Source organism: Trachypithecus francoisi, unplaced genomic scaffold (assembly GCF_009764315.1).
Source record: "Trachypithecus francoisi isolate TF-2019V2 unplaced genomic scaffold, Tfra_2.0 Lachesis_group7, whole genome shotgun sequence".
Classification (NCBI taxonomy): domain Eukaryota; kingdom Metazoa; phylum Chordata; class Mammalia; order Primates; family Cercopithecidae; genus Trachypithecus; species Trachypithecus francoisi.
The window spans coordinates 93,815,505-93,837,295 of NW_022681472.1; the positions used below are offsets into that span (position 1 = coordinate 93,815,505).

Sequence of the window (21,791 nt, forward strand, 5' to 3'; positions counted from 1 at the left end):
TTCCCTGTATTGCACCCCCTTGGACATGTACTGGCTCTTTCTGCTCAGGAAAGGATGGGCATGATAACGACCGCATTCCCCAGCCATAGCCTTAGTGGCTGAGGCTGCAGTAGTCATGCTCCCTTCTCCAACAAGGGGTGCATGCACACACACACACACACACGCACACACACATGCACGCACACACACGTATACAGACACACAGACATGGGCCTGGCATCCTCCACGGTGCCCAGTTCTTTGCCCAGACAGAATTTGGCTTCTAGATATTATGCTTAAGATGCTGTTCATTGATTGACTGGAAGGCATTCACATGCAGTTCCAAGTCTTGCAGCGAATGGGACCGTCCCTTGCCCCTGAGGCTTTGCTATGCTTGTGCATTTCCACAAAGACTCTGTCCTGCCTTTCTGCCTGGAAACATTCTTGTCACTCTCTGGTTCTCCTTTGAGAAATCCCTGCCTGTGCAGAGCCTCCTCTGGCTTCTCCCAGGGTGCTCAATGGATAGTCTCCGCCCCTGCACGCGCCCTGCCTAAGACTGAAAGTCCAGCATTGTTACTGCCTGTTGGCCCATTCCTCTTCACTGAATGGACTGAATGCTCCCATGAGGTGGCTGCCGAGTCTGCATTCTTACCATGCTCTCTCCACACTCAGCAAGCGCCGTGTGCATTGCAAGAACATAGCAGACTACAGCACAGCAAATAGCATTTGATCAAAATGAAAAATTTAAAGCACAAGGAGAACTTGAGAATCAGTGCCTATCATCCTTTCTTTTCACTGACGATCCAACTAAGTCCAGAGGAGAGAGAGAGACGTGCCCAAGACAAGCCAGGAATCACTGGCCAGGATGAGGTTAGTCTCATATTCTGCCCTCAGTCCCATATGCCCTGCATCTCCCTGTAGCACAGCCCACGAGAATGTCCCTAGGTATTCCTGAGAGAGCAAAATGATTTCACACCAATGCCAAGGTTCCTGCAGTATGGTGGCAGGGGTAACCTAAAAGCCTACCCATTAAATATGCCCCAGAGCAGTCTAATATAAAATAGAATAAGCATCATTTTAAGTGTGTAGTTGGGCACTAGAGAAAGTAGAGAAAATCTCCAGAGGTCTAGAGAAAGAGACAACTGAGAAGCAGTGCCCTAAATCTACACAGACCTGCCCTGGAGGGGAGCAGGACTCTGAGAGCTGTGCGGGGATGGGAAACGAGGCTGGAGGCCCTTTTGATCAGGAAGTTGAAACTCAGAACAGTAAGTAAAGGCAAATCCTTCAGTAGGTTGTAGCAGGGGTCCACAGGCTTTTTCTGTAAAGGGACAGATAGTAAAGTGAAAGGGTAGAGAAGAAAATGATGTCAAGGAAGCTCACCCATCTTTGTCTGGGATGCAGGTGCATGATGACGGAAGCCTCCTCTGAGAACTCACCCTCATGGCCCTGCCCTCACAGGTATCTGGGACCTCTAAGTCAGAAGTCCTGCAGAACTTCAGCTCAAAGCCAATGTGCCTGCACACAAGTCAACATCTGGGCACCCAGAAAGAAAATCCCCTAGGAGCATACAGAGCAGCGAAAGGATCTTCACAGATTCCCAAAGGCACAAAACTGCAATCTCAAATCACAAAGCTGTTCACCACAAGGACATAAAGAGTGGTAGAACTGAGTTTCCATGAACTTCGGAGAATGGGGTGGTCAGATACAGGCAATAAAAAAGGTCTATTAAAATGATTACATATAGGGGAAAAAAAGAAAGAAAACACAGAGAAAATAACATGGCATTATCCAGAAAGATCTGGCAGGTATGAAAAGAGCCAGAGTACGTTTTTAGAAATAGAAATGTAGAGTCATTAAAATAAAAAAATTGTAATAACCAGATTAATTCGAAACTAATATAAAATAGGAATTTCCCAGAATAATTGTCTTTCAGAATCATGGCAAATGTCATTTCCTGGAGAACCTATGCAGAGTGGCAACTGAACTAAAATATATATATATAAATTCTTAAGACACACAATGATCATGACTGAACAGTGGCAGATCACAGTAAATTTATGAAATTATTCATTTTTCCCTCTTGACCAAATGAATGATAAATCACCAGAATGTAGCGCATTTGCTTCTCTCTTTCTCTTGAAATCTCCCGTCATTTCTCAGAATTCTATCTCATTCCAGAAATGGCTGAAGGAGTCATACACCCACATAGGGAGGTCTGGCTAGGGAAACAGAGATGAATGAATAACTCACAGCTGCACAAGGGGGACTTCTAGCTATTGGTCTATATGCCAGGAGTGGTCCTATCTGCTCCATACACAGATTCTCTCACTTTCACCCCAATCAGAGGCCTACAAACTGGGTATTATCAACACTTCATTGCTATAGATGGAGAAACTAAAGCTAAAATTCATTAAATAGCTTGCCTAAGGACAAGCAGAAAAAATGATGGACTCGGCATTCCACCTCTGGTCTGTTTGACTCAGAAGCCAGTGCTCCCTTCATTCTACCTCACTGCTTCTGTCACGGTGTAGGTCAGTGGTGCACATGGGCCACCACACCTGCATTCGAATTGTGTTCCTTTCACAGTAGTTCCCAGGGAGGATGGATATGTATTCCTTAAGGAAAGGGCGTGAGGGATGGTTTGTTATTGGCCTGGGAAATGTCATGTCATTTGAGAGTCACCCTTTGTTTTCAAGTTAAATCCCAGGATCCACTTTAAGCATTTGACTTGTTTACCATGCCAGGCTCCAAATTATCTTCTTATGTCATTTAATAGAAAATCCACATTGAAGGATGTGTTTTTAAATTAAAGGTCTTCATTTCAAATCTTAGCTTATCAATCATCAGCTGTTTGACCTTAAGCAAGTTACTTAGACAGCTTCTCTGACCTTCACTTTTCTCAGCTGTAATACAAATCTAGAGTATCACCTTGCCTTGTGTTATCAGAAATAAAAGAAGATACTACAAGTAGTGAAGCAGGCAGTGCCCAACCATAAAAGCCTTTCCCATGTCTATCCTGTTAGTTTACTTTAAGAACGATAAAGGTGTGTTGAAGAAGGGGATTGTACAAAGACTTTCTAAAGTCATTCCTATATCTGAAGCTCATATATGTTTTCAACAATTACAACCCTCTTCTCTGAAATTACGGCCTCTGATGTGTTTGTTCAAGAGTCATTTTACCCTAATGCCCAGATTTGGGCCTTTGATACCAGTTTCCATTAAGAGAAACTACTACAACTTCTTGAAGAAATGACTGATCAGAGACCTGGACAAGAAATGTACACAACAAACCTAGAGCAAGGAAAGCATCAAAGACGGTTAAGTTTGTGTCAGAGGTAATCAGGATCAACTTAAATAGACCTCCATTGGTAGAAGACAAGACAAACTGAGCATCAAAAGGAAGACTAGCTGCAATAATTTAAAACACATCTAATGTGTTTATATCACCAAGTTCAAAATTATTCTTAGAATAAACAACAAAAACAAGCATCTAATTGGTCCTGTTTGCAAGATGCTAGGGAACCAAGTCATGATTTGAAAACAAGGGAAAGACTTCAAGCATTTATATTCTGCCTTCCATATATCTTGTACCACTGGGTATCCAAAGGGTGCTTTAGGGAACATTTCTGTATATAGAACTATTCCAGCTAATAAAGAAAGAATGAATAGAACTAGACTAGCGCCAGTTTGCAACCCTTGATGTACTAATTGGTGGGAGCATTAGACACCACACGGTGAATGCATCACAAAGAGGCTCCACCAGACATCATGTGCCTCCTACTGGACGAACACCCTACCTGTGAAGTCTTGCCAACAACATCAAACCAGAATCAGATCAAACCTCTAGGTCTGAGTACCAACTTAGTTGAACCATAAGGACAGAGGAACGCATTGAGCTATCACATTAACAAATTCCAGATGGTAGAAAATTCTATGAGACTAGGGGGCGGAGCAAGATGGCCGAATAGGAACAGCTCCAGTCTCCAACTCCCGGCGCGAGCGACACAGAAGACTGGTGATTTCTGCATTTTCAACTGAGGTACTGGGGTCATCTCACTGGGGAGTGCCGGACAATCAGTGCTGCTCAGCTGCTGCAGCCCGACCAGCGAGAGCTGAAGCAGGCCGAGGCATTGCCTCACCTGGGAAGCACAAGGGGGAAGGGAATCCCTTTTCCTAGCCAGGCGAACTGAGACACACAACACCTGGAAAATCGGGTAATTCCCACCCCAATACTGCGCTTTAAGCAAACGGGCACACCAGGAGATTATACCCACACCTGGCCGGGAGGGTCCCACGCCCACGGAGCCTCCCTCATTGCTAGCACAGCAGTCTGCAATCTAACCGCAAGGCAGCAGTGAGACTGGGGGAGGGGCGCCTGCCATTGCTGAGGCTTAAGTAGGTAAACAAAGCTGCTGGGAAGCTCGAACTGGATGGAGCTCACAGCAGCTCAAGGAAACCTGCCTGTCTCTGTAGACTCCACCTCTGGGGACAGGGCGCAGCTAAAAAAAACAACAGGGAAAGCAGCAGAGGCCTGTGCAGACCCGAACGACTCTGTCTGACAGCTTTGAAGAGAGCAGTGGATCTCTCAACACGGAGGTTGAGATCTGAGAACGGACAGGCTGCCTGCTCAAGTGGGTCCCTGACCCCTGAGTAGTCTAACTGGGAGACATCCCCCACTAGGGGCAGTCTGACACCCCACACCTCACAGGGTGGAGTACACCCCTGAGAGGAAGCTCCCAAAGTAAGAATCAGACAGGTACACTCGCTGTTCAGCAATATTCTATCTTCTGCAACCTCTGCTGCTGATACCCAGGCAAACAGGGTCTGGAGTGGACCTCAAGCAATCTCCAACAGACCTACAGCTGACGGTCCTGACTATTAGAAGGAAAACTATCAAACAGGAAGAACACCTATACCAAAACCCCATCAGTAGGTCACCATCATCAAAGACCAGAGACAGATAAAACCACAAAGATGGGGAAGAAGCAGGGCAGAAAAGCTGGAAATTCAAAAAATAAGAGCGCATCTCCCCCTGCAAAGGAGCGCAGCCCATCGCCAGCAACGGATCAAAGCTGGTCAGAGAATGACTTTGACGAGATGAGAGAAGAAGGCTTCAGTCCATCAAACTTCTCAGAGATAAAGGAGGAATTACGTACCCAGCGCAAATAAACTAAAAATCTTGAAAAAAGAGTGGAAGAATTGACGGCTAGAATAATTAATGCAGAGAAGGTCATAAATGAAATGACAGAGATGAAAACCATGACACGAGAAATACGTGACAAATCCACAAGCTTCAGTAACTGACTTGATCAACTGGAAGAAAGAGTATCAGCGATTGAGGATCAAATGAATGAAGCGAGAAGAGAAACCAAAAGAAAAAAGAAGAAAAAGAAATGAACAAAGCCTGCAAGAAGTATGGGATTATGTAAAAAGACCAAATCTACGTCTGATTGGGGTGCCTGAAAGTGAGGGGGAAAATGGAACCAAGTTGGAAAACACTCTTCAGGATATCATCCAGGAGAACTTCCCCAACCTAGTAGGGCAGGCCAACATTCAAATTCAGGAAATACAGAGAACACCACAAAGATACTCCTCGAGAAGAGCAACTCCAAGACACATAATTGCCAGATTCACCAAAGTTGAAATGAAGGAAAAAATCTTAAGGGCAGCCAGAGAGAAAGGTTGGGTTACCCACAAAGGGAAGCCCATCAGACTAACAGCAGACCTCTCGGCAGAAACTCTACAAGCCAGAAGAGAGTGGGGGCCAATATTCAACATTCTTAAAGAAAAGAATTTTCAACCCAGAATTTCATATCCAGCGAAACTAAGTTTCATGCGTGAAGGAGAAATAAAATCCTTTACAGATAAGCAAATGCTTAGAGATTTTGTCACCTTAAATTAAGATTTTAACCTTAAATGTTAATGGACTAAATGCTCCAATTAAAAGACACAGACGGGCAAACTGGATAAAGACTCAAGACCCATCAGTCTGCTGTATTTAGGAGACCCATCTCACATGCAGAGACATATATAGGCTCAAAATGAAGGGATGGAGGAAGATCTACCAAGCAAATGGAGAACAAAAAAAAGCAGGGGTTGCAATCCTAGTCTCTGATAAAATAGACTTTAAACCATCAAAGATCAAAAGAGACAAAGAAGGCCATTACATAATGGTAAAGGGATCAATTCAACAGGAAGAGCTAACTATCCTAAATATATATGCACCCAATACAGAAGCACCCAAATTCATAAAGCAAGTCCTTAGAGACTTACAAAGAGACTTAGACTCCCATACAATAATAATGGGAGACTTCAACACTCCACTGTCAACATTAGACAGATCAACGAGACAGAAAGTTAACAAGGATATCCAGGAATTGAACTCATCTCTGCACCAAGCGGACCTAATAGACATCTATAGAACTCTCCACCCCAAATCAACAGAATATACATTCTTCTCAGCACCACATCGCACTTATTCCAAAATTGACCACATAATTGGAAGTAAAGCACTCCTTAGCAAATGTAAAAGAACAGAAATTATAACAAACTGTCTCTCAGACCACAGTGCAATCAAACTAGAACTCAGGACTAAGAAACTCAATCAAAACTGCTCAACTACATGGAAACTGAACAACCTGCTCCTGAATGACTACTGGGTACATAACGAAATGAAGGCAGAAATAAAGATGTTCTTTGAAACCAATGAGAACAAAAATACAACATACCAGAATCTCTGGGACACATTTAAAGCAGTGTGTAGAGGGAAATTTATAGCACTAAATGCCCACAAGAGAAAGCTGGAAAGATCTAAAATTGACACTCCAACATCACAATTAAAAGAACTGGAGAAGCAAGAGCAAACACATTCAAAAGCTAGCAGAAGGCAAGAAATAACTAAGATCAGAGCAGAACTGAAGGAGATAGAGACACAAAAAACCCTCCAAAAAAGCAATGAATCCAGGAGTTGGTTTTTTGAAAAAATCAACAAAATTGACAGACCGCTAGCAAGACTAATAAAAAAGAAAAGAGAGAAGAATCAAATAGACTCAATAAAAAATGATAAAGGGGATATCACCACCAACCCCACAGAAATACAAACTACCATCAGAGAATACTATAAACACCTCTACGCAAATAAACTAGAAAATCTAGAAGAAATGGATAATTTCCTGGACACTTACACTCTTCAAAGACTAAACCAGGAAGAAGTTGAATCCCTGAATAGACCAATAGCAGGCTCTGAAATTGAGGCAATAATTAATAGCCTACCCACCAAAAAAAGTCCAGGACCAGATGGATTCACAGCTGAATTCTACCAGAGGTACAAAGAACAGCTGGTACCATTCCTTCTGAAACTATTCCAATCAATAGAAAAAGAGGGAATCCTCCCTAACTCACTTTATGAGGCCAACATCATCCTGATACCAAAGTCTGGCAGAGACACAACAAAAAAAGAAAATTTTAGATCAATATCCCTGATGAACATCGATGCAAAAATCCTCAATAAAATACTGGCAAACCGGATTCAGCAGCACATCAAAAAGCTTATCCACCATGATCAAGTGGGCTTCATCCCTGGGATGCAAGGCTGGTTCAACATTCACAAATCAATAAATGTAATCCAGCATATAAACAGAACCAAAGACAAGAACCACATGATTATCTCAATAGATGCAGAAAAGGCTTTTGACAAAATTCAACACCCCTTCATGCTAAAAACGCTCAATAAATTCGGTATTGATGGAATGTACCTCAAAATAATAAGAGCTATTTATGACAAACCCACAGCCAATATCATACTGAATGGGCAAAAACTGGAAAAATTCCCTTTGAAAACTGGCACAAGACAGGGATGCCCTCTCTCACCACTCCTATTCAACATAGTCTTAGAAGTTCTGGCTAGGGCAATCAGGCAAGAGAAAGAAATCAAGGGTATCCAGTTAGGAAAAGAAGAAGTCAAATTGTCCCTGTTTGCAGATGACATGATTGTATATTTAGAAAACCCCATTGTCTCAGCCCAAAATCTCCTTAAGCTGATAAGCAACTTCAGCAAAGTCTCAGGATACAAAATGAATGTGCAAAAATCACAAGCATTCTTATACACCAGTAACAGACAAACAGAGAGCCAAATCATGAATGAACTTCCGTTCAGAATTCCTTCAAACAGAATAAAATACCTAGGAATCCAACTTACAAGGGATGTAAAGGACCTCTTCAAGGAGAACTACAAACCACTGCTCAGTGAAATAAAAGAGGACACTAACAAATGGAAGAACATACCATGCTCATGGATAGGAAGAATCAATATCGTGAAAATGGCCATATTGCCCAAGGTTATTTATAGATTCAATGCCATCCCCATCATGCTACCAATGAGTTTCTTCACAGAACTGGAAAAAACGGCTTTAACGTTCATATGGAACCAAAAAAGAGCCCGCATTGCCAAGACAATTCTAAGTCAAAAGAACAAAGGTGGAGGCATCACGCTACCTGACTTCAAACTATACTACAAGGCCACAGTAACCAAAACAGCATGGTACTGGTACCACAACAGAGATATAGACCAATGGAACAGAACAGAGTCCTCAGAAATAATACCACACATCTACAGCCATCTGATCTTTGACAAACCTGAGAGAAACAAGAAATGGGGAAAGGACTCCCTATTTAATAAATGGTGCTGGGAAAATTGGCTAGCCATAAGTAGAAAGCTGAAACTGGATCCTTTCCTTACCCCTTATACGAAAATTAATTCAAGATGGATTAGAGACTTAAATGTTAGACCTAATACCATAAAAACCCTAGAAGAAAATCTAGGTAGTACCATTCAGGACATAGGCATGGGCAAGGACTTCATGTCTAAAACACCAAAAGCAACAGCAGCAAAAGCCAAAATTGACAAATGGGATATGATTAAACTAAAGAGCTTCTGCACAGCAAAAGAAACTACCATCAGAGTGAACAGGCAACCTACAGAATGGGAGAAAATTTTTGCAATCTACTCATCTGACAAAGGGCTAATATCCAGAATCTACAAAAAAATCAAACAAATTTACAAGAAAAAAACAAACAACCCCATCAAAAAGTGGGCAAAGGATATGAACAGACATTTCTCAAAAGAAGACATTCATACAGCCAACAGACACATGAAAAAATGCTCATCATCACTCGCCATCAGAGAAATGCAAATCAAAACCACAATGAGATACCATCTCACACCAGTTAGAATGGCAATCATTAAAAAGTCAGGAAACAACAGGTGCTGGAGAGGATGTGGAGAAATAGGAACACTTTTACACTGTTGGTGGGATTGTAAACTAGTTCAACCATTATGGAAAACAGTATGGCGATTCCTCAAGGATCTAGAACTAGATGTACCATATGACCCAGCCATCCCACTACTGGGTATATACCCAAAGGATTATAAATCATGCTGCTATAAAGACACATGCACATGTATGTTTATTGCAGCACTATTCACAATAGCAAAGACTTGGAATCAACCCAAATGTCCATCTGTGACAGACTGGATTAAGAAAATGTGGTACATATACACCATGGAATATTATGCAGCCATAAAAAAGGATGAGTTTGCGTCCTTTGTAGGGACATGGATGCAGCTGGAAACCATCATTCTTAGCAAACTATCACAAGAACAGAAAACCAAACACTGCATGTTCTCACTCATAGGTGGGAACTGAACAATGAGATCACGTGGACTCAGGAAGGGGAACATCACACACCGGAGCCTATCATGGGGAGGGGGGAGGGGGGAGGGATTGCATTGGGAGTTATACCTGATATAAATGATGAATTGAGGGGTGCTGACGAGTTGATGGGTGCAGCACACCAACATGGCACAAGTATACATATGTAACAAACCTGCACGTTATGCACATGTACCCTAGAACTTAAAGTATAATAATAATTAAAAAAAAGAAAATTCTATGAGAGTAAAAAAAAAAAAAAAAAATTGAAACATCCAACCAATTGCTATATGTTTATTTGGATCTTAAAGAAACAAACAAAAAACACAGAAGTGTGACATGCATGAAATAATTAGAAATTTGAACACTGACTAGATATTTGATGGTGTTATGGATTTTTAAGGGGTATATTATAAAATTGCGGTTCTGTTTTTTAAAATTTTTATCTTTTAGAAATATATACTGAAATATCTACAGACAAAATGTGTCTGGAATTTGCTTGAAAATAATGGAAGGTAGTGGATAAGAGGAAAACCATGGTCATTGGCTGTGGGATCCTGGCACTAGTTGTGGCTATATGGGTGTTTACTTTACTATTCTACCTACTGTTAGTATATTTGAATTTCTCCACAATAAAAACTGATAGATATACCTACAGAGACACACATACATACACATATATACCACACATATGAATACACTTACATCTGATGCACATCAACATTCATGCTATCGGTGTTTTCTGACAATTATCATAGTTTTACAAAACTGAAAGTCCCATATGGCTTTAGATAAGGGAAACACATTCTCTTCTTTCTCTGCTATCAGGCTGTTCTAAAAACCAGCTTCCTTTCTCTAAGAATGGATCATCTTTGTGTTCCTCCTACCAAAGGCACAGATCTGAAAATAAAGTGAACTTTTATTCTCTGTAATCTTTGATCCGAGTGCCTCACGTGTGCGCAAGCCTACTGCTGCGTGCTGGGGTGGGTGGCTGAGTGGCTGCAGGGCATGGAGCCCGCCTATGTGAAGCGCTCCAGGTGAGAGGGAAATCTCTGTTGTAATGATTGATCAGGCTCAGTGAGTCAGGGTTACGGGATGCCCAGAGCTACTGGCATCAGCCTGAGAGAGTTTGCGGAATTTTCACCCAGAGGCGGACAGGAGAAAAGAGGTTTAGTGGGGTGGGGGCTTCACAGGTAGAGAAGAGGATGAGGCAGAGATATCCCTGGCAGAGGAGAGCACTAGGCCAAGAGGAGAAGTCAGACTCTGTGCTCAGAGAGCAGCAGGGGTGTCTCCAGGAATGTCCCGGGGAAGCTGTGGCCTGAAGGAGAAGGGCCCGAGCACCTTGCTGGAGAGGCCTCTGAAGCTACCCACCAGGCAAGAGGTGGGCTCAGATCCAGGCTTTAGGAGGACAGCTGTGGCTGCGGAGTGGAGAAGGGGTCAGAGGGAACAGACCAGAGGCCCAGAGGCCAGGCAGCTGGGGAGACCAGCGGGAAAACCCACGAGCGATGCAGGGGCTGAGTGAAGCTGAGCGGGAAGTGTGGAAACGGAGGGCAGGGAGTTCCGGAGAGGGCTCGGCCATGGCCGTGGGGTCTGCTAAGGAAGCAGAGATGAGGGTCCTGGAGGCCGGTCAGGGCAGTATCTGGCCTTTCCCATGTCTGGTACCAAGAAGCCTTTCTTGTGCTGGCTTTAACTGTGCAGAACCAGAAACAGTCCAGGACACCCCTGCTCCTCCCACCATGTCATGAAGGAGGCTCCTGGAGCCACAGGGACAGCAGAGGCTGTCTTCTGCTTAGAAACAAAAAGTGCAGACTTCAGGGCAAGATAAACGCAGGTTCAAATGCCTGCTTTGTCTCTCACTAGCAGCGTGACCAAGGCCAACTGCCTAAACCTCTCTGAGCCTGAGTCTCCTCATCTGAAACCTGGAGACGATAATAGTAATACCTTACTGGACCACTAGGAAAACTAGAGAAGGCAGTGGCATGTCAAGCCAAGTGCCCAGCATGTTAAGTGTGCCTTAGGAATTATTACTGAGAATAACAAAATGGTTTGTTTCATTTAGAAAGAAGAGTTCCCAATCAGAAGTGGCAGCAGAAACTTATTTTAAAACTATTAACTATTTTCTATCTCTATCAACAGAAGAAATTCCTAAGACCTTTTTTGTTTAGTTTTGTTTTGTTTTTTTGAGATGGAGCCTTGCTCTGTCACCCAGGCTAGAGTGCAGTGGCACAATCTTGGCTCACTGCAACCTCCACCTCCCAGATTCAAGTGATTCTCCTGTCTCAGCCTCTCTAGTAGCTGGGATTACAGGAGCCCACCACCACACCAAGCTAATTTTTATATTTTTAGTAGAGATGGGGTTTCACCATGTTAGCCAGGCTGGTCTTGAACTACTGACCTCAGGTGATCCACCCACCTCAGCCTCCCAAAGTGCTGGGACTACAGGTGTGAGCCACTGCGCCTAGCCATCTTGAGACTTCAATCTAAAAACTGTGGGAGGCTCAGCTCCTGGTTATACACAAAGCAATACAGGGACCCTGGAGTCTGGGAGGTGGTATGTGGCTTTACACCTTCCTCATCCTCCTCCTTCACTGCCCACAGGACGCAGCTCTGTGCACTGGGCAGGGTGAGAATGGATCTCAGTGAATCAAGCGCTGTACATTCCTTGAGCATCGGCCACAGGGACGTGGCCGGGAGCTGGACCCTGGGGTAACCATGGACAAATACCCAGTGTTCCCAAGCAGCATCCAGACAAGATGGGGGTACTCACACCTAAAGGAATCTAGCCAGCCTAATTCTTGTGACAGCCTGAGTGACTTTGGTTCTTATGATCAAAGGAATTGGACTAAAGCAGGCAGATAAGACATGAGTTTAAATAAATAAACAAACAAACAAACACGGGCTAGACACGGAAGTCAATCTTACAGGAGCAATCATGCATATAAAAAGCCACTGGTAGGCTGGGCACGGTGGCTCACACTTGTAATTCCAACACTTTGGGATGCCAAGGCAGGTGGATGGCTTGAACTCAGGAATTTGAGACCAGTCTGGGCAACAGGTGAAAATCTCATCTCTACAAAAAATACAAAACTTAGCCAGGCATGGTGGCTCGCACCTGTAGTCCCAACTACTCAGGAGGCTGAGGTGGGAGGATCACTTGAGCCCAGGAGGTTAAGGCTGCAGTGAGCCATGATCACACCACTGCACTCCAGCTTGGGGGACAGAGTGAGACCCTGTCTCAAACAAACAACAAAAAAAAAGCCACTGGTGAGTGTGAAGACTTAAGTGAACATGAACTTTCATTACTACAGTTGACCCCTAAGCAACGTGGGATTGAACATGCAGGTCCACTTAAATGCAGATTGTTTTCAATAAATACTTTGGAGATTTTCAACAATTTAAAAAAACTGTCAAATGACCCAGTGGCCTAGAAATACTGAAAAATTAAGCAAAAGTAAGGTATGCCATAAACGCAGAAAATATAGAGATACTAGTCTGTTGTATCATTTAGTATCATAAAATATACACAGATCTATAATAAAAAGCTACAGTTTGTTAAAAATGTGTGCACACAAACACAGACCATACATGGCACCATGACTGTTGAGAGAAATGTAAAGAAACATACATGCAACATTAAGTCATACCTGCATAAAATTAACTGTAGCCAGACCGTAGCACTGTAATAATTTTAGAGCCACCTCCTGTTGCAATCATGGTGAGCTCACGTGTTGTTAGTATCTGCTTAAATGCTGTGTGATTCTAATCATCTCTGCGTGAGCAGTCTCTCTCTCCAGTAAATCGCGTTACCAAAGTAAAAAGTGTTCTCTCACAGTTCTTGTGTATGTGTGTGTGTGTGTTTTGTCATGTTTATTGCAATACTTTAAACACTGAATAACACCAGAAAACCCATATGAAGCACTACAAGTGATGCTGGAAGTTCTCCCAGAGAGCAGAGAAAAGTCGTGATATTACAAGAAAGAGCTGAATGGCAGCCAGGCGCGGTGGCTCACGCCTGTAATCCCAGCACTTTGGGAGGCTGAGGCGGGTGGATCACGAGGTCAGGAGATCGAGACCCCGGTGAAACCCCGTCTCTACTAAAAATACCAAATCAAAATTAGCCGGGCGAGGTGGCGGACGCCTGTAGCCCCAGCTACTTGGGAGGCTGAGGCAGGAGAACGGCGTGAACCCGGGAGGCGGAGCTTGCAGTGAGCCGAGATCGCGCCACTGCACTCCTGCCTGGGCGACAGAGCAAGACTCCATCTCAAAAAAAGAAAAAAAAGAAAAAAGCTGTATGACTTGATGTGTACCTTACACTGAGGTCTGCAGCTGTGGCTGCAGCCCTTTCCAGTGGACTGTTCTTGCAAGCAAACAACACAAACTTACGGTATCGATAAATACTGTACAGTACTATAAATGTATTTTCTCTTCCTTATGATTTTTTTCATAACTTTTTTTCTCTAGCTTGCTTTGTTGTAAGAATATACCATATAATACACATAACAAGCAAAACATGTGTTACTTGACTTTGAATTATCAGTAAGGCTTCCAGTCTACAGTAGGCTATTAGTTAAACACAGTGACAGTCAAAAGTTATACTCAAATTTTCAACTGTGCAGGGTCAGCACCCCAACTGCCACATTATTCAGGGGTTCAACTGTATGGTACCCCTGCTGGAAGAGTGGTTAAGGGCATTTTCTTGGAGTCAGAATGCTGGGGTTCCTGTCCTAGCTCTACCATGTCCTAATGGTGACTTCACATCTCTATTTCATTATTTGTAAAATGAAAAGAAATGTGGAATCCACCTGCTACAGTTTCTGGGAGAAACAAATGAGAGACTGTGAGATAAATGAGAGGTAGACATGGAGGCCTTTGCTCACTCTTATCCCTGCAAGTAGGCAGTTTATGTTGGCTGTCATTGCTATTACTCTAATATTTCAGTTGCTGTTATCTTTATTATTAATATATTATTCCTTCGAAAGTGGGGGAATGAAAAAAAAAACTCTTCTGTTAGGGCAGTTGAGATATTTGCACATAACGGGGCTGTGCTTCCTGTCACTCTTAGGCTAGAAGGCCCACTGGAGGGCAGGGAGCCCCGGGATTCCGTCCCTTTTGTATGGGCGTCCTCAATGCCTGGACCAACTGATGTAATGCATCAGTACAACTAATTCCTGGGAGCAATGGTGAGAGGCTCAAAAAGGGAGGTCATTTCAGGCTGCAAAGTCTGAGAAAGACATCAGGCAAACAGAATTGCTGTGACATCACCAGGGCGAAGGCAGGGAAGCAGGTATTATCACCAGTGTTATCATGTTATAATCCTCCCAATTTCCTTGATGCTGCTGCAGAAATTGCTGGCACCTGATCCATCAGGAAACTGAGGGCCAGAATAGGAAGGAGCAAGTCCTGGGTTACATATGGGACCTTGTCTTTACAAACCCCAGCTCCTTCAGTCAAACTAACTTGGACTTTAATCTGTCCCAGGGCCTAAGTAGGCTCATTTTGTAAGCATCTTAAACATTGCTAAGGGAACATCAGAGGCAACCTGAAGATTAAAGGGATTTTTGTTTGTTTGTTAATATGAAGCAGCAAGCCAAAACCCCCAAACAACGGCCTCATCATTCATCCCCCTGCCTGGTGACAGTGTGGACATTGGCACACAGAGCTCCTGGCTCCCTTCCAGGGAGTCAGTGTTGTCCTGGATGCCAAAGGCATGGGAGCATGACACTACGGGAGGAAGGAAGCAAAGAGTAACTTATTATTCTTTTTTTTTTTTTTTTAGACAAGAGTCTGGCTCTGCTGCCCAGGCTGGAGTACAGTGGCGGATCTCAGCTCACTGCAACCTCCACCTCCCACATTCAAGTAATTCTCCTGCCTCAGCCTCTTGAGTAGCTGAGATTACAGGCATGCGCCACCATGCCTGGCTAACTTTGGTATTTTTAGTAGAGACAGGGTTTCACCATGTTGGCCAGGTTGGTCTCAAACTCCTCAAGTGACCTGCCTGCCTCAGCCTCCCAAAGTGCTGGGATTACAGGCATGAGCCACCGTGCCTGGCCCCAGCCAGATCTATCCTTAATGTGCCTTCTTTGAGGGACCTCACAGAAGATTAATGGAAATAAATAAATCCTTCCCATCCTGCCGAAGCCACAAAGAAAAGTGTTGCAGGGGGAAAAGGACTGGTTTCAGAGGCTGTGGGAAGCGGGTCTGTATCCTGGCCCTGCCCTGGGCTGGCTATGTAGCATTGGCCAAATCACGTCACCTTCTGAACCTCACATTGTTTACCTGGAAAACAGTGATGTGGTGGACATGTCAGTTCCCTCCTGCCATGTTCCACGGGCACGCACCTGCCCAGGGCTTTCTTTAGCCACAGGTGAATGCTTGGCCCAACGACAGGGAAGGCTGAGAGTTTCTGGGAGTCAACTCCCCAGGGAGCAGCCTCCAACCAAATACAGGCAGTAGGTGGTACAGAAACGCCCCAGCTCTTTCGCTCCCTTTGCAGAACAACTCTGCAACAATGCCATGTAGTCACTCAGGGGCTGTCGCACAGGTGAGTCCCAGGTACCCACGGTGGCCATCTGCTCAGTAACGTACCCTCCCCTTGGCTTGCTTGCTTTGTCTGTCTCACTTTGTTCCTTCCTAAGTAGTAGTGATTTCTAAGATCACCTCCCAAACAAGCCCCTTGCTCTTGAATCCCCTTCTTAGGGGCTACTTTCATGGGATCCCAGCCTTAACCAAAGGATAAAACAACTTGCCCAGTACCAAGTGAGGAGGCAGATGTGGATGCTTTGAGGCCCAGCACAAGATATGACACAGGACTTCCCAGCAAACGGCAATGTTCCTGTAAAGAGGCAACTGCATCCCCAACGAACTTAACATGTACCCACCCCCACGCTGACCCCCTCTTCACCTCCTCCACACACCTTTGCTTAGCTCAGCATATCTTTGCACCCTCTATACAGATTCCCAGGCCAGTAGTGGCCTGGGCTGTGGCCAGAGACAGGATTTATGAAAATTCAATAAGGTTTTATCCACCACGGAAGCTTTTAATAAGTCCAAGTGGTAGCCAAGACACTAAACACAGTTGATTTACAGCCTCTTGACTAGAGCCAGCCAATTACTTTTCAGGTGGATTCACTTAGGCAGGAACATATTTCATGGGTGATTTTTGCTGCCTCTTCGGTGGCAGGTGGGGTGAATTGTGTCTGCCTCCACAGCCAGCTTTCTGTAAGGGCTGATAAGGTGAATCTGCAGGGAGGGTCATGTAGAACCCTGGTAAGTGATGGGGGTGCCTCATTCCGATTATGGGTCTGTAGTTTCACTTACAATCCATTCTCTACTGTAAGTGGCAATTGCTACATGAAGCAGTATCCTAACTCCAGCAGAAGGGGCCCTATTAAAGGAGAATTTCAGAAAGAAGAAGGCATAAACTATTGTGTTCTCTCACTGCACTTTTTGTTACAGTGTTCCTTCCAGTTACAAAAAGACTGAACAAAAATAGCTAAAGAACAAAGGTAAAATGAATGTAATGAAGTGGGCAATTTTAGCTGAGAATGTATTTTAAGGAAAACAGTTTAACCAAACTAGACATTCCCAAGGGCATTCCATACGCCTCCTTCCATGGTTTTCAGGAAGATCTAAGAAGACATAGAGCTACCTGGTCTTCTTGCCACCATGAAACGATCCCTCATCGTGAGTGAGTAGAAATAACAGTGAGGGGGTGATTTCTGGTGTGGAAGCCAGGAGGCCTGCTTGAAAATGGGAGGACAGAGGAGAATTTCAGGGAGAAAGTGAGAGGCCCAAGAACTACTCTGGATGTAAGAGAACCACAGAAGAAAAGGAAAGGGGAATTTTATTTCACAGGTAGTATTTTGGGTAATAAATTGGATTTTCCTTCTCATTCTTTGAGAGTCATGCATGAAGAATGATATTACTCTTAATCACTCTTGGTCATGGCCTTCATTTATTGAATGCAAGACCAGACAGAAACTAGACCATGTATTACTCCAGTTTACATTCAAGTTGCATTTAATAAAGATAAAGTTAGATTGTGCCTTTGGCTTAAAATAATAGTAACAACGACGATAATACATGGATAGTTTAGGTATTCCATGGTTTAGCAATGGCATTTGAAAAGGGCTGAGTATTTGAGCTTCTTTTAAACAATTGCAAGACAGGGCTTTTAAGGACAAAGTAAATGCACTTTTAAGGTGCATGAAGAGGGTATGATGTCTATCAAAGAAGGGACTAAACAGAAGAAAAGGCTTCAAGGTTGTAAACTGGTCTTATGTCCCCAAAACTATCACTCAGTAAAGGAGGAAAGAAAATATGTGTTCTTTGTGGTACAAAAGGGAGAATTAAAAGCAATGGGTGGAAACTACAGGATACCATAATTTTATTCTCAATGAAAAAAAAATTCTACTGAATTTCCATTATCTATGGAAATATATTTTTAAACTGCAGAGCCAGATGCACTGGCTTTGAAAAAAGCATGCCTTCTATTTCTAAAGGCATTCAGGTGGAGGCCAAAGATATTGATAGCAATCCTCAACCTGAATGGGGACACACTTCATTGATTCTTAACATCCCTATAACGCAAAGTTTTAGCAATTCTTAAAGCTACCGCCCCTAGTGAGTTTGTAAACTAACACCTAGTAGACTGACACGAATTATTCATTAAAACTAGTGGAGGCTCACATCTGTAATCCCAGCACTTTAAGAGGCCAAGGTGGGTGGATCACAGGGTCAGGAGTTCAAGACCAGCCTGGCCAACATAGTGAAACTCTGTCTCTACTAAAAATACAAAAAATTAGCCAGGTGTGGTGGCAGGCACCTGTAATCTCAGCTACTCAGGAGGCTGAGGCCGGAGAATCACTTGAACCTGGGAGGCAGAGGTTGCAGTGAGCCAAGATCACACCACTGCAGTCCAGCCTGGGTGACAGTGTGAGACTCCATCTTAAAAAAAAAAAAAAAAAAAAAAAAGAGGATTTCTGCAGGCAGGTCCAACAGGAAACGGCTGTATGTCCTGAAAGCAAGTAAGGGTTGGATAAATAAGGACTTACAGGAGGGCCAGCAACCCCAACGCCTGGGTCACCACGGCTGCCAGGAGAACCAGGGATCCCAGGAGCTCCTCGATCCCCCTAGAAAGAGAGAAAAATAAGATCAAGCGGTCAGTGCCAGGAAGGAGAGGGCTAGGGTACAAAATGAATCATGCTTCTTCTAGAATCCTGACTGCAGACTTCTCCTGCCACCTGGCCTCCATGGGCCACGCTATAGTCTACCCAAGCAGCCCATCATCCCACTCAGCCCAATATTCAGGGACCACAGCCACCAACTCAAATTATATACCTTTCAAGGATGACCATTCCTGGACCAACCTTGACCATGGTTCCAAATGTCATTATAACAATATGACTCTCCCCATGGAAGCATTGTCTAAATCTACCATGCTTTCTTAAAACCACATCAAACCCTCATCCTAACTATACCCCAGACTTGCACATGCACCCACATTTCAATTTAGATCCCAAATCACCCATAAACTAATTTATCAATTCACCAATAATTTACCAAGTACCTACATTTTCCACATCATCCTTCCGGATGTGGGAGTGAGGAGCCTAAAGGGGACCGAGATAAGACCTTTGCCTTCAAGCATAGTTAACAGTGTGGACTTGGGTGTCAGAGGCCTGTATTTAAGTTCTGGTTTCAACACCTATTAACTGTTAACTTAGGAAAGTGATGAGTTCCTATGCTTTAGTTTCCTCACCTACAAGGGGAACAGGACAGGAGCTGCCAGGTCTGCAGATGTTGTGCTCATTCAATGAGACTATGCAGAGAGAGTGCTTGGCACAGAGTCTAGCACAGCACTCAACACGAGCTAGGAGTTGTGTTTGCTTCTGTTCTCATTGTACTGCCATGCTGGACTTTGATGGAAAAGGAAAAAGGAGGAAGAAATTGAAAAAGGGAAGAAATTTTGTTTGCCATTTCCTGAAGAACAAAGCCGAGACAGAGCCACACCTTATTCATAATTTCAAAATCCTCAGCCCTTAAAAGCAAGTGTTTACCTCAACTCAATTGGCAGCAAAACCTGACTTGTGCTGACACACACTATTTGCAGTCTTTGGTTATTCCATTTTGTGTGAACATTTACACATTTTTGTCGCCTAAGGATTAATGAGCTTGATTGGGGTGTTGCCCCAGAAACTACCATAAATGTCATTATGTGTATATATTGTATATTACTACCTTTCCAAAATCGAAATTAAATTTGGCCCAAAACACACATGGCCCCGATAGTTTTGTGTAGGAGGCTGTGATCCTGAGCTTATTCAGCCAGCTGAACCACAGTCAAGCCTGAGACCAAGATGGCAGGTGATCTTACTCAAGTCACTTAATAGCTCTGGAATGAGTTAACTCGTATGACAAACAGAAACAGCCTCAGAAGCTTGTTATGAAGAGCCAATGAGATAATGTTGCAGTTAATTAAGACAGAACTCGATATTGCTAGGTAGTATGTTGCTTTATTAAGGTTTGGGTTATTGTGCATTATAAAATATCTCATTAATGGCTCTAAGATGATTTGCCTTTCCTATAGTACAACCGTTGCCTGGATGAGTACATAAGCTATATCTTCATTCAACTAATGCTCATTCATTCACTGCAAACCATAATCTAGATTCCAAGCCCAGAAGATTACTAAGTCATAAGTCCTGCCTATTGTCAATACTCAGCGCTAAGTTCGGAAAAGAAGGGATGTTCATGGGGATATGAAGGAACAGACCTTGCAAAGTTCTCACAAAAGATACAAACCAGGATCTAAATCTCTCACTAGGTCTATTTGACCTCATTTCTTCCCCTGGTCCCTCTGGGCCTCTGAGTCACAGTACCTGCTGTTTCTGAGTCCCTAGGAGTCAGCAACATCCCTTGCCTTGCCCTCATCTCTGCCAGGAGTTCCCTCAAATTTTCTGTATATTCTCAATTAGTGTAACCTGTTTCTTTAGAATAATATAATATGAATGGTTCTTGGGAGTTCAAGATATTTTGGATCTCTAGAAAATCTAACTCGTTTCTATGGGGAGGTTGGGGAATAGAGGGAGTAAAAAAAAAATAAAACAAATATGGAAACAAGTGTCATGAACTAAGAATGACCATCATGACCCATGATTTATCTGTCAACAGCTCATTGCAGCAGTGGAGAGGGGCATGTAGGAAGGTTTCAAGCTGGTAGTGAGGTGATCCTAGGTCCAGTTTCAGGGCCAAGTCAACCTCATCCTGTGACCTTGGGTAAGTCCTATAACATCTCTGCATCACTGGGTCCTCATCAATTAAAAAAAAGTTCTACCAAATCCCCATGTATCTTATGAAGACATTTAAAAACAACTATATAAGCTTGAGAAATACACTGTATATTATGGTTGCATTATTATCACTTATTTATTATTTCTTTATTTTTGAGACAGGGTCTTGCTCTGTCACCCAGGCTGGAGTACAGTAGTTCAATCATGGCTCACTGCAGCTTCGACCTCTCAAGTTCAAGCAATCCTCCTGCCTCAGTCTCCCTCATAGCTGGGACTACAGGTGTGAACAACCATATCTGCCTAATTTTTGAAATTTTTTGTTGGGACAGGGTCCCGTTATGTTATCTAGGCTAGTCTCGAACTTCTGGGCTCAAACAATCCTCCCTCTATTATTACCTTATATGCAGAGGTAGAAGACAGAAAGTGAACTAAACACATATAAACGTCAGATAAACCCATATTCTTTTGCCCTTCGGTTTTGCTTTAAAAATCTTAATGCAGATCTTCCTGTTGTTCTTATTTTCTGTTCCAGTTTGAAACAGAAACTGTCCCTTTCCTGTCCCAAGGCCATGGTCCGTGTACATCTGCAAACCCTGACCGTTGCAAGCTAAGTAATGTCAACAACCTAGTTTGTATGTTTCCATGGTATTTGTTTGCTCTTCTGTTTCTTATACATGCTATTTCCCCTTATCTGAGATCTTCTTCTATCCATGTTCTAAGCTTCCAAAGCCTACCCATCAACTAAGACTCAGTCCCATTATTTTGTTATAAAGCTGCCTCTGCCTGTCTTGCCCTTCTGTCTTTTTGCAAA

The 21,791-nt window shown here is 43.4% G+C and overlaps 1 protein-coding gene across 1 annotated transcript in view; it reads right to left on the reverse strand.

Moving 5' to 3' along the window:
• The window catches only part of COL22A1 (collagen type XXII alpha 1 chain), a 336,220-nt gene that overhangs the window by 75,121 nt on the left and 239,308 nt on the right, over positions 1–21,791 (reverse strand). The window contains exon 40 of the mRNA XM_033202916.1: positions 18,743–18,820. Coding sequence (XP_033058807.1) covers positions 18,743–18,820 — 78 coding nt within the window. The remainder of the gene's footprint in view (positions 1–18,742; positions 18,821–21,791) is intronic.